Raw genomic sequence first — 16,761 nt, forward strand, 5'->3', positions numbered from 1 at the left:
ACCTGGGCTGTCTGTAAGGCAGCAGAGAATTTTTTTTTTTTTTTACATAAAGAAAGATTACATAAAGCCACACCCCAGAGCAATATCTGTCTCTTGTCTGGAGTCAACATGATTTCTATTGAGCTGCTGAAGGGATGTGTTCTTCTATAGCAACCTCTTTATGGTAAGTTAAATGCTTACATATTACTAAACATCTGGACGTATGAAAACGTGTAATGTGACATTTGAATTGAATACAACAAACGGGAACATAATATTAAAGGTCATTTAAACTGAAAATACTTATTTGATTTAATGCATTAAAATGTTATTCTGGTAAACCCTGATTTATATGTACATATGACCCATTGCCCAATCTAAATACTAACCTTCAAAAAGGGCTTAATAACAACTGAACAATAAAATAGTTTGTTAAAAATTTTAGTAATTTGTCATGTAACTTGAAGTTCATATAATTAGGAATACTAATTTATTGCTGCCTTTTTTTAAATCAGACCCTACTTGAAATATAGCTAAAAAATGTCATAGTGCCGGACCATTTAAATGACCTTTCATTTTATTAAAAATGACAAATTCCTGTAAATCTTAACCATATGTCAAGTTAAAATGATATATAAATTTTTCTTTCTACTCAAAGAAAAATGCCTAAGATGTATGCTAATAACAGAAGAAGGTCTAACGTCCAAACCACCAAACATGAAATTCCTGATATTACATGATGCAACATTGATATTACATATTAAATGTTGCAAACATGTAATAGCAGCAATGATTATTCGTTCAAAATGTTTTATGTACAGTAACTCTTGTTGATTGTGTTTTCAGTGCTTATGTTTGAAGCAGTACAACATCAAAGATAATATAATTAGTTTGCTTACTTTAGGCTTTTACAGTATCTTTCATTTCAAGACAGTCTCCCAAAGTCTGTTATGGACACCAAATGGATAAGTTGAAAGTGCTGAAGGGCCATATTACTTGACAGGAATACTTTCCTGTCCATTACTCTCTTGTTTCATCTCTGTGAAATTCCTGAATGCTAAAGGTTCCTCCATTAGTGCTTTGGAACTATTAGTTCCTCCATTAGTGTTCAATTTTAATGAATTCCAAACAATATGATGGATCTTTTAGATCTCTAATAAATGCCTAAAGTGCATTGTATTCCAGCAATCACTTCCACAAGTATTTATAATGTTGGGAAAAATATAATTTATAATGTATTAATAATGTTCTTTCTCTCTTGTATACAGTGTCCATTAGGCTCTTGTCTTGTAATATGTAAAATTGCATTTGCATTTCAGTAAGCTTATTTCTCTGAATTGTGTGCATATCAAGTTTAAACTAACTCAGTGTGTCTCAATTTGTTAGGACCAAAATGGGGCAGTTATGCAAACTTGCACTGCTTGTTTTGGTTCTGATGGCAGTGCTACACAATTCATCAGGAGGAAAGACAGGGGGTAAGAGCACCCCTTCCAAGAAGCCATCCAATAAGCCATCACAGGGGACCAAGACCCAATCTAACTATCCCAGGCAACCCTCCAATCCTGCTGCAGGAAGTAACCCAGGCTACCCCAATCAGCAGCATCCTGGTAGAGACACTAGTGGCAGCTATCCTTCAGCTGGTGGAACCCCAAATCAGTATCCGGGAAGAGGGGGATCCAGCCCAGGAGGATATCCCAAACAAAATCCTGGAGTAGGTAGCTATCCCGCTGGTGGTAGCTATCCTTCGGCTGGTGGAAACCCCAATCAGTATCCGGTAAGAGGGGGATCCAGCCCAGGAGGATATCCCAACCAAAATCCTGGAGCAGGTAGCTATCCCGCTGGTGGTAGCTATCCTTCAGCTGGTGGAAACCCAAATCAGTATCCGGCAAGAGGGGGATCCAGCCCAGGAGGATATCCCAACCAATATCCTGGAGCAGGTAGCTATCCCGCTGGTGGTAGCTATCCTTCAGCTGGTGGAAACCCAAATCAGTATCCGGCAAGAGGGGGATCCAGCCCAGGAGGATATCCCAACCAAAATCCTGTAGCAGGTAGCTATCCTGCTGGTGGTAGCTATCCTTCAGCTGGTGGAAACCCAAATCAGTATCCGGCAAGAGGAGGATCCAGCCCAGGAGGATATCCCAACCAAAATCCTGGAGCAGGTAGCTATCCCGCTGGTGGTAGCTATCCTTCAGCTGGTGGAAACCCAAATCAGTATCCGGGAAGAGGGGGATCCAGCCCAGGAGGATATCCCAATCAAAATCCTGGAGCAGGTACCTATCCTGCTGGTGGTAGCTATCCTTCAGCTGGTGGCTACCCCAATCCAGGAAGAGGCGGTGTTAACCCAGGAGGATATCCCAACCAGATTCCAGCAGGAGGGGGTTACTCTAACCAATATCCAGGTAGAAGTGGGTACAGCCCTGGTGGGTATCCAGCAGGTGGATCTTACCCAGTAAGAACTGCAGGACAGCCAGGAGGATACCCAGGAGGACACCCTTCCATTGGAGGGGGATATCCCAACTGGAACCCCAATAATAGGATCCTCAGTCCACGTTATGGAGGCTCCTTTGGAGGTGGCAGGTTTGGAACGGGTGGCTCCCCTTTCTCCAATACAGTGAAAAGCATGGGCTATGGTCCCTCTGCTAAATCCAAAGGCTTCGCAAAAAAGGCAATGCTAGCTGCAGGCATTGGGGCAGTGGCAGGAATGGCTGTAGGCTATGGGATTGGAAACTTTCCACGCCCCAACTTCCAATTCAGGAGCCCTCAGGAGGAACGTCAATACAACCACTATATGTATTCACGTCAAGAGACTCATTCTAAAGACAGAAATAACAAAGGAGGTCCCAACTACACATCAAAGCAACCATCCCAGGCTCATGAGCCTAACCCTCAGTCATATGAGCAATACATGAGCACATGCATGAAGCAAAAAGATCTTCTAAAAGAGCAGAACACAACAGATTCCGCAGATCGCAAAAACATTCAAAGAGCCGAGCCACTGACTGACATTGCAGCTGTGAATGACACCACATTCCCTATGACTGTCAGTGATTATCCAAAGGCTGCTGCAGTTCGTGAGGATGATGATGATACAGTGAGTATCATGCAGATTGGTTATCCAGCTCTCATTGAGCAGATGAAATCTCGGAAATGTGTTGAGTTGTACTTGGTTTACTCTGGGAGCTTCACGGAGAAGCAGAAAGAACATAACAAGGACACAAAGGGAAGAAAAATTTTCAGACCTTCCAATAACCACAATGGACATCGTGTCTCTGGAGTGCTTTTGTTACTCACTACTTTCTTTATGCTTCTTAGTGGCCCTTAGTAGTGCTGTCAACATATAAAATTATATATATATATATATATATATATATATATATATACATACACACACACATACACATACATATATATATATATATATATATATATATATGTCACACCAAACATCATGTTCTCACGCAATGAAAGTGCTGACAGAGAAGACACAGAAGGTTACTTTTGGTATGAAACAAAGTTTCAGCTTTCAAATTCTTTAATGTGTCGTGACAGATCGCTGTAATGCCTCAGTTCAAGCAGCAGGTAAGGCGATCATCTCTTACACTATACTAGTTATAGCATGAAATAAACATGAATGAACATCAGAAGGTATCTTGTTTCAACCGCGGAAAGACGTCAGTATGCACAATTTTTCAAGTTCAAGTCCACCAACTTTAATCTTCTCTCCTGTCTGGTATGTTTGTCAGACAAAAATGGCAGATTCAGTGTTATGATGGTCCAAATTGCCTGTCAGTCAAACTCCCTGTGAAGGGTCAATTGCCCTTCTTTTCCACTCTTAGTCTAGGAATCTGAAGGTGCAGATACATTTTAAAATTTGAGTATATTATCAATCTTGACTGAAAGTTTTGCTTATCTGCTCAAAATGTAACAAGTCTTTTTCTCACTGGCTGTTTAAACGTACAGTACAAGGCAAATGCAATGTATACTGGACATTTGCATTTAATGAATGTATTTTGTTATAAATAATTGCTTAAAAAACAAAACTTATTGTTATTGCTATTATTTGTAGTAATATAAAAACTTTTATTATTCGAATAAAATGTTCACTGATTAATTTATAGAAATGTAATATTATGGATATATTTTACTATAGTAACCATTTATATTATTTATAAAAACATCAAGACAACAACAACAATAATACATTTTTAATTTTTATTAGCTGATAAATGAATTTATATTGATTATTTATTTAGTATTATTTATTAATATCTTCATATCTTTTAGTAGTTTTCTCCAAATGTTCTTTTGCGTGTGAATATGTGGTGTACATTGAATTCTACAGTAGAAAAACAATATATGTTTTCAATATTTTATAGATCAAACAATTGCTGGTCTGTTTAAAAGCTAGCAAGATGAAGACCATTGCTATGGTTACATCACAGAGAACACTGAGGCCTTCACATGATACATGCAGCACGTTGCTATGAGACCAGGCCATTCATAAATGGAACATCATGATCAGGAGGAAGCAATTGGAGGTTCAGCAAACAAAGTGGACAGGAATAAGTCAATTATTTATTCATTTACACTCTGAAAACAGTACAAGGAGCAAACAGTGACAGGTTTTAAAATGCCTGCCAAAATACACATCAAACCCTGAAACCAACAGAAGAGTATTTAATGACATCACCAGAATGAACGAAACAGCAAAAGCACTTTTGTTATTTTTCATTTTGTCCATCCCACGACATTTCAGCTAAAAGAGTTTGCATCAAATAATTGTAGGTTTATGAGAGAATGCAAATATTAGCCCTTAAATAAAAACTGTTTCAGTTGTATTGAATGGCATTTGACTGAAATAAATAAAATCCTATATTAAATTCACAGTGACATATAATTGCAGAATTGTCTGCCATAAGCAACACAGCATGAATTAAATATAATTTAACATTCCATCACATTTGGCTAAAACATTTGAATATATGTTTAATAGTAAAATTGATAATCAAATCAATCTATCAATTTACCTTATATTCAACCAGACATAATATATAGGTTAATTGCAAAAATTACATATTAGCCTCTTTTACAGAGTGAATTGCTGAAAAAAATGGAACTTTCCTGTAAATAGCTACAAAAGCGGGCTGTTAACACAAGCAATGACGTTCCATCTTTTTACTGGTAAAGCACCACGTAAAGCAGCACGTTTGTGGCTAGAAGGGATACAGCTCAGACCAGAATCTAACAATGAAATTTAATTTTCTACCTATTAGATTGTTTTATTAATGTCTACACCTACCCCGACCCTAAAGCTACCTCTTACAATAATGTAAAAATATAGTTATTATTGTTGTACAGTGTGACAGTTAATACACTATATTGATGTATGCATACCCAGTAGCCACAGCTGTCTCCCTTCTAGCCTTAAAGGGTTAGTTTACCCAAAATTACACCCTGTGTTTTTCTCACCCTCTAGACATTCTAGGTGTATATAACTTTCTTCTTTCAGACGAATCCATTCAGGGTTATATTAAAAATTGTCCTGGCTATTCCAAGCTCTATCATTGCAGTCAGCGAGTGTTGCAGTTGAACAGTCCACAAGTTGTCGAATAAAGCGCGCATTCATAATAAATGTGCCTCACACCACTCCAGGGGGTAAATAAAGGCCTCCTGTAGTGAATCCATGCATTTTGTAAGAAAAATATCCATATTTCAAACATAATAAACACTTTTCTCTCACTTCTGTTATCTATCATACCCGGAAGCCGTTCCGGGGGATGACGCAGCATGTATGCGCAGCACAAGCACCTCTGAGATATGCTAGTCTCGCGAGTTTGTTTACAGGAGCAAAGGAAGCAAAGTGTCCTTACTTTAGCAAAAGAAAACCAGTCTCATCTTGGTTTATATTGATATCTGCCGACATTTTTCTTTGCAATTCCTTGGGTTTGTACTTCTTGTTTTTTGTCTTCTTTTTGATTTTGATCTTTTTGTTTTTTTATCTCTTGTCGTTCGTTGTTTATCACACAATGCTGACGTACTACGTCATTCCGCATATCACAGATGCCGGAAGTGACAGACAAGTGTTTATTACATTTGAAATATGGATATTTTTCTGACAAAAACACATGGATTCGCTACAGGAGGCCTTTATTCACCCCCTGGAGCGGTGTGAGGCACGTTTTAATTTGGATATGCGCACTTTATTTGACGACTTGATGACTGTTCAACTGCAACACCCACTGACTGCAATGATAGAGCTTGGAATAGCCAGGACAATATAACTCTGTCTAGATTCGTCTGAAAGAAGAAAGTCATATACACCTAGGATGCCTCGTGGGTGACACAAGCTTATTTTCCTTTTTGGGTGAACTAACCCTTTAACCCCGGACTATACAGCACGGAGTAAATGTGTTATCTGCATCAGAATGTTATGACTGGCCCAGAGCCATTGAATTTTGAATTTCAATGGTTTTGGACTGGCCCAGAGTAGACATCTTACTTCAGCGCATTCTGAACTCATACGTGCTCATACCGGTAATCTTTATTCTGCATTCACGAGCAGCATCATTTCAGTAATTTACTGGTAATGTTATAACTTCTCGTACTAGTAAATTGCCGGAACGAACTTACCGGTATTTTTTTTTAAAAGTCCTGTTCACACATCTCTTAAAAGTAATTTACCATTAAAGCAAAGGGGCAATTATTATTATAATTAATAATGAATGTAATTACTTTTACTTAATTATAATATATATATATATATATATATATATATATATGTATATATATATAATTACTTTTTTAAGATTACTTTTACCTTTTGACCTGTAATGTGTGTATATGTGGTCTAATGTCATAACTTTCTAAAATTTCACGAAGTATATTGCTGGTGTACATTAGTTTCCTCTTCATCAAAAACTCTGTCAATGAAAATGATTGCATCCAAAACAAACCCTTAATGCATCTTGTCTATCTGTGACAAGAATGGCCTCAAACCCTGTAACTCATCCCCAAATAAAGATGTGTGTGACTGTTCCTAATATTATGAGGATGCTGGTCACATGTTCTGAGCTGCCTGTGTTCCTGTAATACCGCCAGTCTGAGCGATTGTAGTGTCCTGGTTCATCAGGGTAATAGCGCCTGTCCTCCTCTGGGGAGCCATCGTAGCCATAGCCATACCTCGGTCTGCCCAGAGAGCCCAGCCCATAGCCGATGGCCGCTCCACCGAGAGCCCCCGCGGCTGCTGCACCTGCCAGCTTCAGGCCCTGCCTGCCTTTGCTCTGGGAAGGAGGCGCTCTGGCTGGCAGACCCACTCCTTTACCCCTGCCACCAAAACCTCCTCCACGCTTGCAGTGGGCCCAAGGATACAACGACGCCAACAGCAACATCCACACCCAAATGATCAGGACCTTCTGATTACCCATCATGACTGGGGGTCCCTTCTAAAAACCAACAAAAAATTGGCATAGAAAGATTTTCAGTCAGAAATTTCTAGTAGATTTTATAACTAACACAAAAAACACAAAACACAAACACACACATACAGCAAGCAACAGATTGAATTAAATGTGACATTTTGAAGTAGAAAGATTGATTAATATTTATTTACAACATAGAAAACATTGTTTTTTACAGTGCAGAAAATTAAAGAAATTTAACAAAAATGGTCTTGTTGCAAATTTTAAAGTTATATCAATATATAAATTAGAGTACTTATTTGTATAACTAATTCAGTGTCATATAATGGACCTTTCTACATTTAAATTATTATACCTGTTATTCTATTTATTTCAGTACTTCTTTAATAAGATTTATTATTATTATTATTATTATATAAATGGTAAAATGTCTGTTTACAGACACTTGTAAAATACTTTACAAATGAAAGATATTAAATATGTTATTACCAATAAACTATTACAATTAATCTGAAATAAAATAGGGCACATTAGATTTACAAATTATTTCTCTTTATTTCATAGTCTACTTATTCACACAATTTGGGTTTTACATTCAGCCAGTGTGTGATCCTCTTTCTCTAATAATAAATATCTCTCTTACTCAAAATTAATCTGAACATTTAAAAAAATGTATTGGTCTATGTTTTATTATTATGTAATATTTATTTAAAGTTTTATACTTATATTATTTATTATAAATATTCTAGCCCCCCCCCCCCCCCCCCAGATTTTTATCATCAAAATAAAATGTTTGTTTCAGCTCATTTATTATTATTATTATTTTTTTCAACGTAATTATTCAGACAATTACAGTGCGCGAGCGGCACAAGTCACCTGAATCTAATTATACGCTCCACTGCACATCAAAAGACCAGTGCTGACCACTGCCAACAGGCAAACGTTCTGAATGATGTATCAATTGTCAGACTCACCGAGAATGCGATAGTGCTGCGATCTGCATTTGCTGACACACAATGACCCACTTGTTGTGCCATAAGTATATGTATATTCATTATCATAAATGTATTGAATTACACAGACATTTATGCTGATACCATAATGTTTATTTCAAACTTACTCTAATATAAAAAATAATAATAAAATTAATTAAACCAATGAAAATCTTTAGGATATCTCAAAATGCGCCATTATTTATTACATTAGATATATTAAATGCATCATCTCAGTTTTTAGTTCTAAAGCATTTATTCTCTTCTGTATTTTGCAAATCTCATCAAAGCCCCATCTGTTGCTACAAACAGAAGCATCTTACCTGGAGATAGTGCTGATCCCTGGCTTCTATTCACCGCTTGAACTGCTCAACCTTACTGTGACAAGCTGCTCTGTGTTGTAAACAACCACCTTATGGAGCTGTCACTCACTCGACAGCAGCGAATGAGCAATCAGGGATGCAGAACAGCCCCGCCCACGCGAGAACAAAGGCACAGCAGAGAATGAATTACAGCCTGGTACTAGTCTGTAGTGATGGGAAGTTCGGCTCTTTTCAGAGAGCCGGCTCTTTTGGCTCAGCTCCCAAAGAAGAGCCGGCTCTTTCGACTCCTGAACGGCTCTTAATTTAGGATTTTTTTGTAGGCCTTTATTTTACCATAACTTTGCAAAAATTAATGGTTTGTGTGTTGAAAACCCTTTCATGTGCAGTGTTTTTATGAGAATCTTTATAGTTGCCTAATTTTGTGCATTTATTTTGTTACAAAACCATTCTTTTGTTTGTTTTGTTTAATATTTTAATTAAACATTTTATTGCACAAATTAACAACAAAACAGCAAATAAATCCACAGAACAGATCTAGAACCAAACTCAAGCAAACAGTATTAATGTCCTCAGTGAAGATTGGCATTCAAAAAAAATCAGATGCCTCAGCTTTGATGGACTGATCCTATTTCTTCTTTCTGTGATTATCTCATAGACTGTATAAAAATATGGACGTAGTGTCTGTGACGTCACCCATAGACTCCTGAAGAGTGGTTTTGAAGCTCAAAGTGTGCAGAGCGGGCCGTCGCCATCTTGGCAGCGCGTCACCGCGCGACTCTCCTGGATAATCGAAAATGGGCAAAAAGGCGGGAGCTGGTTGCTGAAGCCACGCCCACCTAGCGCGACGGCAGTGTCAGCATCGGCAATCCACCTGTCACTCAAGTGACCACGCCCTTAATTAATATAATTTAATCGGATTAGTTATGAAAAAAAAATTCACCCCCCTCAAAGTTGTCATGAAGGGCAAAATTAGCTATATAGACCAAAATCATTTTTGAACCAGGCTGTAAACGTTTTTTTTCTGCTGTAAAGTTGGGCATTTTAACATGGAGTGTCTATGGGATTGACTCCCTTTTGCAGCCAGCCTCAAGCGGCCAGTCGATGAATTACAGTTTTAGTCACTTCCTTATTGGTTTCATGAGAGAGAGCGGGAGGCTGCCGCTCGGATTATCTGCCCTGTTTCACCCCTCTCTCTGTTTTTACATAATGGTATATAATCACATCTGATTGGCCGCGATGCGATTGCTGACCAATCAAAACAAAGTTCTGCCTTGAGGTAAGCAGCGAAAGGGAAAAAAACTGGGAGCCGGCTCTCACTCGATGCGAGCCGGCTCTTCTGATTCACTACAAAGCATCGGCTCCCAGAACCGCATCTTTTGCGCATGACACATCACTACTAGTCTGGCTTTTACTCATTTTAAAGCAGTTTCTATTCAGATTTACATCCCACTGGGTCTACACTCTATTTTACTCTTGTGTCTATTATCCCTGGCCATTAAGTTTGCATATCTCAGTTGTAACAGTGCTTAGGAATTAATAAAATACATTAGGAGAGATCACAAGTCTTTATTCCACATGGAAAATTAATTAATAACAATGTGGAGCAAAGGGTTAATGTAGTGTGGCATAAGATGTATCCTAGCTGAATGGACTGTTATTTTTTTAATCTCTACTGCCTAAACAGACTCATTCAAATGTTATAAAAAATATCAGAAGTATTAAATGTATTTTACTAGGAACAACTAAAGGGCTCAATAAAAGGCTATGAGAGCTTTTACTGCATACAAGTTCACTGGAAACAAATTCAGTAATTGTCTCAATGTGTTTATTATCAAGGGCAAAAATGTGCACATACAATAGTAAATACATTACAAACAAAAGGTATTAAATACTTTTAATATCAATAAACATTATTAAAAATATTCTGCAGTTAAATAAAGCAAATACATTAGATTGCATTTTTCTTCACATTGTCTATTTATTCACACAATACAGGCTCTAAATTTGATCAAATTTTGAATTACCATTCTTACGGCTTATTATTATTATCATTGTGCATGAGTGAAAGTCAAACAATGTTAAATTTTTTGACCCATTTGCTTTCCGTTGTAAAAAAGTAGGCTAAGTTACAGTGCTGTTTATACAATGAAGCTTATTTAGAGAAAGTCATGGTACCTTTGGATACTGCTGTATTATTATATTACATTTATGTGAAGATAATAAAAGTATAATAATAAGAAGAAATAATACAACAAACAAAAAAATCCTGAGACAGTGCTGTTTGGTGATTTAAGGATTGTGTTCACGAGTGATACAGGCATACAAGAGCTTCATCGTGTAACGTTAGTTCAATCAGCTAAAGAGCGCATGTATTTCTTGATGATACCGCGCATATCTGCATACCTGAAATAAGGGCACAGAAGAAAAAAAAAAATGAGTGCACATAATGAATACAAATGACTGTATTACGTGTGACTCCGTCTATACCTCTTCTTCAGTTTCTGCATCTCTCTTTCTTCTTCCTCTTGCAGCTTAGCAATGAAGCTTTGTAAAACAGGAAGCTCAAACTTGATGTATTGTGCCACTTGAGGACAAAACGAGGTATTACAAAAATATATACATACAAATTTGCACTGTGTACAGTACTTGTCACATTGACTGAATTCAGTGCCCTAACAAACTACTCTTACTATTTCTAGAATAAATAGTAAGAATTCAGTATGCAATTTTTCTGACCTTTTACTTCAGCCAAAATGTGCAGTATACAACCAGGCACATTATACACATTAGAATTTTTAATCCCAAAATGCAATGTGCATAACTTTCCATTACAAAATGAAAAATTGGAAGTAATACAAATGTGAAAAATTTGAATAAAAATGTTAATTTATATTTTATATATTTTTTTATTTATTTGGTTTTAGAAACTGAAATGTAATTTATATAAATAAATTTATCTAACTAAATAAATTTTTAAGTTTTTGGAATATATATATATATATATATATATATAGTTGATAAGATTACTTAAATATAATTTAGAATTAAAAAGTTGTTGATGAAATCATAAATATATCTATTAATATAAATTATTATATTACCAAACAAATAATAAATGTAATACATATCTGTTGTATGTCGTTTTAAGTCATTTTTTAAATGAGTTTTATCTTTGAATTGAATGCATTCGTGACAAACCAACAAACAAATAAATAATAAACAAATAAATACTGCTGTTCAGAGAAAGAACTGTGAGAAAAAGTAAGCATCAATTAAAAGATAACGATTAAAATAAATGCAACATGCAAAAAGATGCTAAAATGAAATAAAATGGACATGTACTAATTTGTTTGGAGATTTAATACTTCATTTATGAATTCTATGTTTTATTAACCAATTTAGTTATGTGCTTGTTTACCGATTTATTTAAATATATAAATATCCATTTGAGTTATTTTCTTTTGAGTGACTTGGCCCCACATAAGACAAGCAGTTTGGGTAAGAAGGAAGGATAGACAGATCAGACAAGGACAGACAGGACAGATAGACAGATAGACAGATAGATAGATACGATGAAGGAAGGATAGACAGATAGACTAGATAGATAGCCAATGTGATATTTGGTCTCTTACATCATGAGTGACCTCTTCCACCTGGTCCGTCTCCATTAGGAACATTTTGCTGACCTGTTCACAAGGGCCATGTAAAACTCTGAGCGTCAAAGGATGGTCATTAGGCTTCAGCTGATGTCTCTCTGAGTGCAGGGAGAGGAATATGAACTCAGGGACAAAGAAAAGAATACTATGACACATTTAATTTCAGTTTGGACGTACCTCCGCTGGTGTGGACGATATAAAAGGCTGAATTCATCCGGACTGTTCTCAATCTTGAACTTGTTAAGCAGAACCCGCATGACCTGTGCTGTCGTCATACAGCTGTTGACGCGGACGTTGGTCACAGAGCCGAACTTAGGAGTAAAAACTGCCGTCTGTTTAACCCCAGATAGGAAACAACTGTGAGCAAAAGGGCTTACAAACGTGCTTACAGTTCACGAACACGACGCCCACCTTGTGGTTGTAAAAGTGGCCGTTGAAGGAGCATCGGTGTCTCTTAAGTCTCCTGATTCCAAGCCGCCGCCCGCTGATTCTCCTTCCGCCGACATCACTCCTGGCCCTGGAGAGACGATCAGAGTGTGTCGAGCTCCCTGCTGCTCCTCACCTGCCAGATGAGATTTTACATCCAACGAGACAGACAGATATGATGCGGAGACAGATATGAACACTGGTAAGTTTTTAGAAAAAAAGTCAAGAATATATATTCACCTGTCTCTTCCTTCTCTTCACTGAAGTCTTTTGATTGGTCGTCTGCTGTAGCGATCTCCCTGGAAATAAATTATTTCAGGATAAAAAAATAAACAAAACAAAAACAATAACCTTCATAAACAAACGTTCCAGATAAAGCTATTTTTTTTTATTAATAATTATTTATTTTTGTATATTCTTCATAAACAAACGTTCCAGATAAAGCTATTTTTTTGTTCAGATTTTTACTAGTTTGCTTAGATGAATTATTGTTTATCTGTAAAGTTGCCTAAATAATTCTTTATTGTGGAAATATAATAAGCAGCACAGCTGTTGTCTGTATTTTCTGACCAGCAAATCAGCATATTAAAATGATTTCTGGAGGATCACGTGACACTGAAGACTGGGGTATAATCTAATGGCTGCTTTTTTATCTCAGTAATAAATTTAAATGATTATTTAAATAGGCTATATTTTAAAACTCAGGCTATTTTATTGTAATAACATTTCACAATATTATTTTCACTGTATTTTTGATCAAATAAATGCAGCCTTTTTGAGCATAAGAGACTTCTTTCAAAAACATAATAAAAAATCTCACTGACCTTTTATAATTTTCAAAAAAGAATTTTGCACAGACAAGATCAAATAAATATTTCTATCAGTTTAGTCTCAGGTCAAAGTATTTTTTTCTAGTTTCACTGTGAAGGCGAAAACAAACAACAACAACAACAACAAAAAAACAAAAACAAAAAACATTTTTTTTTTTTTTTTTTTTTTTTTTTTTTAAAATTTTTTATTGTTTATTTTTCTGTGGTAATTCACAGATGTTGTTTGTATTAATTTTCTGTGGTAATTCACAGATGTTGTTGTTATTTAATACAAATTATATAAATAATAAAATAATTCATAATATTAAAATAAAAACCCTTCCTTGCATTAAACATATTACTTGAGTGACTGACTTGAGTGGGTCGATGTCCGTTTCGGCACTCAGAGATGTTAGTGAGGGGCGTGGCCTGGCTGCCTCCTTCTCGTCCTCCATCTGCAGTCTGATTGGCCGCTGTACACCCCAAAAAACATTGAGCAACCCCTCAATGATCAACTCTCCTTCCTCCTGTGAAAATCACATAATCAGATATATGACATCCATACAACAGGCTGTAATTTACCAACTAACCAGCTAACCTCTCTGTGTCTCAACTGGAGGGCTTCTCCTTTGTAATAAAGGTTGTATGTGTTGAGCTGTGAGAGAAGAATGCTCCTGCAACCAAAAAGGAAAAAAGAAAAGAATTTCAGGTTTGCGAGAATGGTGTAAGAACAAGAAACCTTGCAGTGACACCGCAAAATGCACTTACTTGCTTATAAATTTGTTTTCGCCGATCTGGACCTTGTCTGAATCCTCACTGTCCATGTCGAGTGAGTGGAAAGACACTAGGAAGGCCTGTAAAGAATGAAGGGATGAACCGAAAAAGAACGTTTAAAACATCTCCTCTTAGAAAAAAAGTAGAAGAGAATCTCATGACTTTTCGCCTCATAATCGCAAAAGGACTCCAGGCAAGATTCTCACACACTGAAACACACACAAACTTACACCACATTACTAAACTATTAAAGGCTGTAACACACATTTAGGTCTAGTATTTTATATTTCCCCATTATTTAGAGTTAATCCGTTTTACTGCTAATGCAAAAGTAATGAACAAGAAATGACTAGTACATCACAACCAAGCAATAACGTCACAGAATTTGCATATACACACTTAAAAATAAAGGTTCTTCATTGGCAGATGTGACCCTGGGAAACGAAACCATGTCATTAGTAGCATGGGTATATTTGTAACAACAGCCAACAATACATTATATGGGTCAAAATTTATGCCAGAAATCATTAGGATATAAAGTAAAGATCATGTTCCATGAAGATATTTAGTAAAATTCCTACTGCAAATATATCAAAACTTAATTTTTGATTAGTAATATGCATTGCTAAGAACTTCATTTGGACTACTTTAAAGGTGATTTTCTCATTATTTTGATTTTTTTGTACCCTCGGATTCCAGATTTTCAAATAGTTGTATCTCAGCTAAATATTGTCCTATCCTAACAAACCATAGATCATATTTTTAAAATCTTATTTATTCAGCTTTCAGATGATGTATAAATCTCAGTTTCTATAAATTAAAAAATATTTTGGTTAATGTTGTTATGTGTTTCATATGATGAACCTTTTATGGTAATAGTTGTAATAGTTATCAAAGATATTCTCATGTTGCTCCAAACCTGACTTTCTTTCTTCTGTGGAATATAAAAGAAGATATTCTCAAGAATGTTGGTAACCATTGACTTCCATAGTATTTTTGGTCTACACATTGATCATTCTTCAGAATATCTTCATTCATGTTCTACATACAGGTTTGGAACGTCATGAGGGTGAGTAGATCAATTTTGGGTGATATCCCTTTACATCCATGGAACTTTTCAATGCCATAAAAGTTTCTTTAGATTTTTTAAATGTTCTTCACACACAGAACTGTTCACTGAAAGGTTCGTTGAGAAACCAAAAATAGTTCTTCAATGTGAAAAACCCTTTTGAAACCTTTATTTGAGATCTGAATTCAATTTTTAAACCAACATTTCATCCATTTTAAGTCAGTTTATCTGAATTGCTTTTTGATAATGTACCTATAAAGGTCAAGATGACAAACTTACTGTTTAAAGCAGCACGTGGGAGAATCCAGCAAAGTCAGTGAAAGCGACTCAGACTCTGGCACATACATCAGATAATACAAGTGTACCAGTCAGCAAACATGGAAGTCATCTGGTCAGCATGAAAATAGCTGTGCCGCGGATGAAAGTGTGCCGTTGACAAGCTAAAGGAGTCTTTGCCCCTCCCTGTAAGACTCTTCCTCATTGCAAACGTTCAGTCAGGAAGTCGCAGCTATTTTCACTTGGGTCAGACTTCCTCCCATACGCCGCAGATATGCACACTCTGCCCCGAACTACAGTTCAACATGCACGCCAAGATAATTACTAGCACAGATAGCCAACTTTCGGATGGTTTGCTGGACCAGACAGGAAGCATGCTTGGTCGAGCACATAAACAAGCCTGTGGATTGTCCATTGGGGCAGATGTTAACACACCGTCTCATGAATGCAAGACTAGTGAACACAGAATGTCCGTTATTTAACAGAAACATGTGCTTACCAAAGAAATAAAATTAACAGAAATATACATCATGTTTAAATGTATTTTAGTTTATTTAAAATATGTATATTGTTATATTTTTGGTCTGTGTATTGTGATAGTTTTGTTTTTTTTGTTGCAAAAATACATTACTTTTATTCTGAGGAGGCACATGTTTAATATAATAGTGAATTGTTTCTCTTTGTTTGAGGAAGCCTGCAGGTGACCCAGAAAAAGAGGAAGCTTTATAGGATGTGATGTGAATGGTACCAGTTGTACTGTATGTTTTGACTCATGAACCAGAGTGAAGCTCAGTCAAAGAGATAAAGAGAGAAGGGATGAATGTACTGATGCAAAGGCTGCTTTCACTTGTGCCTGCTTGAACTTGCATCTGTTCCTCTGGTAACAAGCAGGTTTGAGCACAGCATGCCATCTTGCGGATGCTAATATAATTACAAATTGATTCATGATCTCTTGGTCGCTGGGATACTGTTTACATAGCAATTAACACTAAGCTGCACTTAATTTTTTTAGATGAATAATATAAAAATATCTAATGCA

At 36.3% G+C, this 16,761-nt stretch overlaps 2 protein-coding genes and 1 pseudogene across 3 annotated transcripts; 1 reads left to right on the forward strand and 2 right to left on the reverse strand.

Moving 5' to 3' along the window:
- The first annotated feature begins 62 nt into the window (after positions 1-62).
- On the forward strand, positions 63-3,303 carry prnpb (prion protein b). Its single transcript, XM_042732393.1, has 2 exons — positions 63-163; positions 1,366-3,303. Exons 1-2 carry the CDS (start codon positions 135-137, stop codon positions 3,299-3,301), a joined length of 1,965 nt encoding a protein of 654 aa, XP_042588327.1. The 5' UTR covers positions 63-134; the 3' UTR covers positions 3,302-3,303.
- A 3,428-nt stretch (positions 3,304-6,731) lies between these two features.
- On the reverse strand, positions 6,732-8,835 carry sprn2 (shadow of prion protein 2). Of its 2 annotated transcripts, XM_042732395.1 has the most exons (2): positions 8,713-8,835; positions 6,737-7,421 (listed from the first exon to the last, which is right to left on the reverse strand). In XM_042732395.1, the coding sequence occupies exon 2, from the start codon at positions 7,404-7,406 to the stop codon at positions 6,984-6,986; it is 423 nt and encodes a 140-aa protein (XP_042588329.1). In that variant the 5' UTR covers positions 7,407-7,421; positions 8,713-8,835; the 3' UTR covers positions 6,737-6,983. The 2 variants fall into 2 exon arrangements, with proteins under 2 accessions (XP_042588328.1, XP_042588329.1); XM_042732394.1 differs by lacking the exon at positions 8,713-8,835 and having other exon boundaries at positions 6,732-7,421.
- A 2,210-nt stretch (positions 8,836-11,045) lies between these two features.
- On the reverse strand, positions 11,046-15,889 carry LOC122138597 (annotated as a pseudogene).
- Between the last annotated feature and the right edge of the window lie 872 nt (positions 15,890-16,761).

This window comes from Cyprinus carpio, chromosome B10 (assembly GCF_018340385.1).
Source record: "Cyprinus carpio isolate SPL01 chromosome B10, ASM1834038v1, whole genome shotgun sequence".
NCBI lineage: Eukaryota > Metazoa > Chordata > Actinopteri > Cypriniformes > Cyprinidae > Cyprinus > Cyprinus carpio.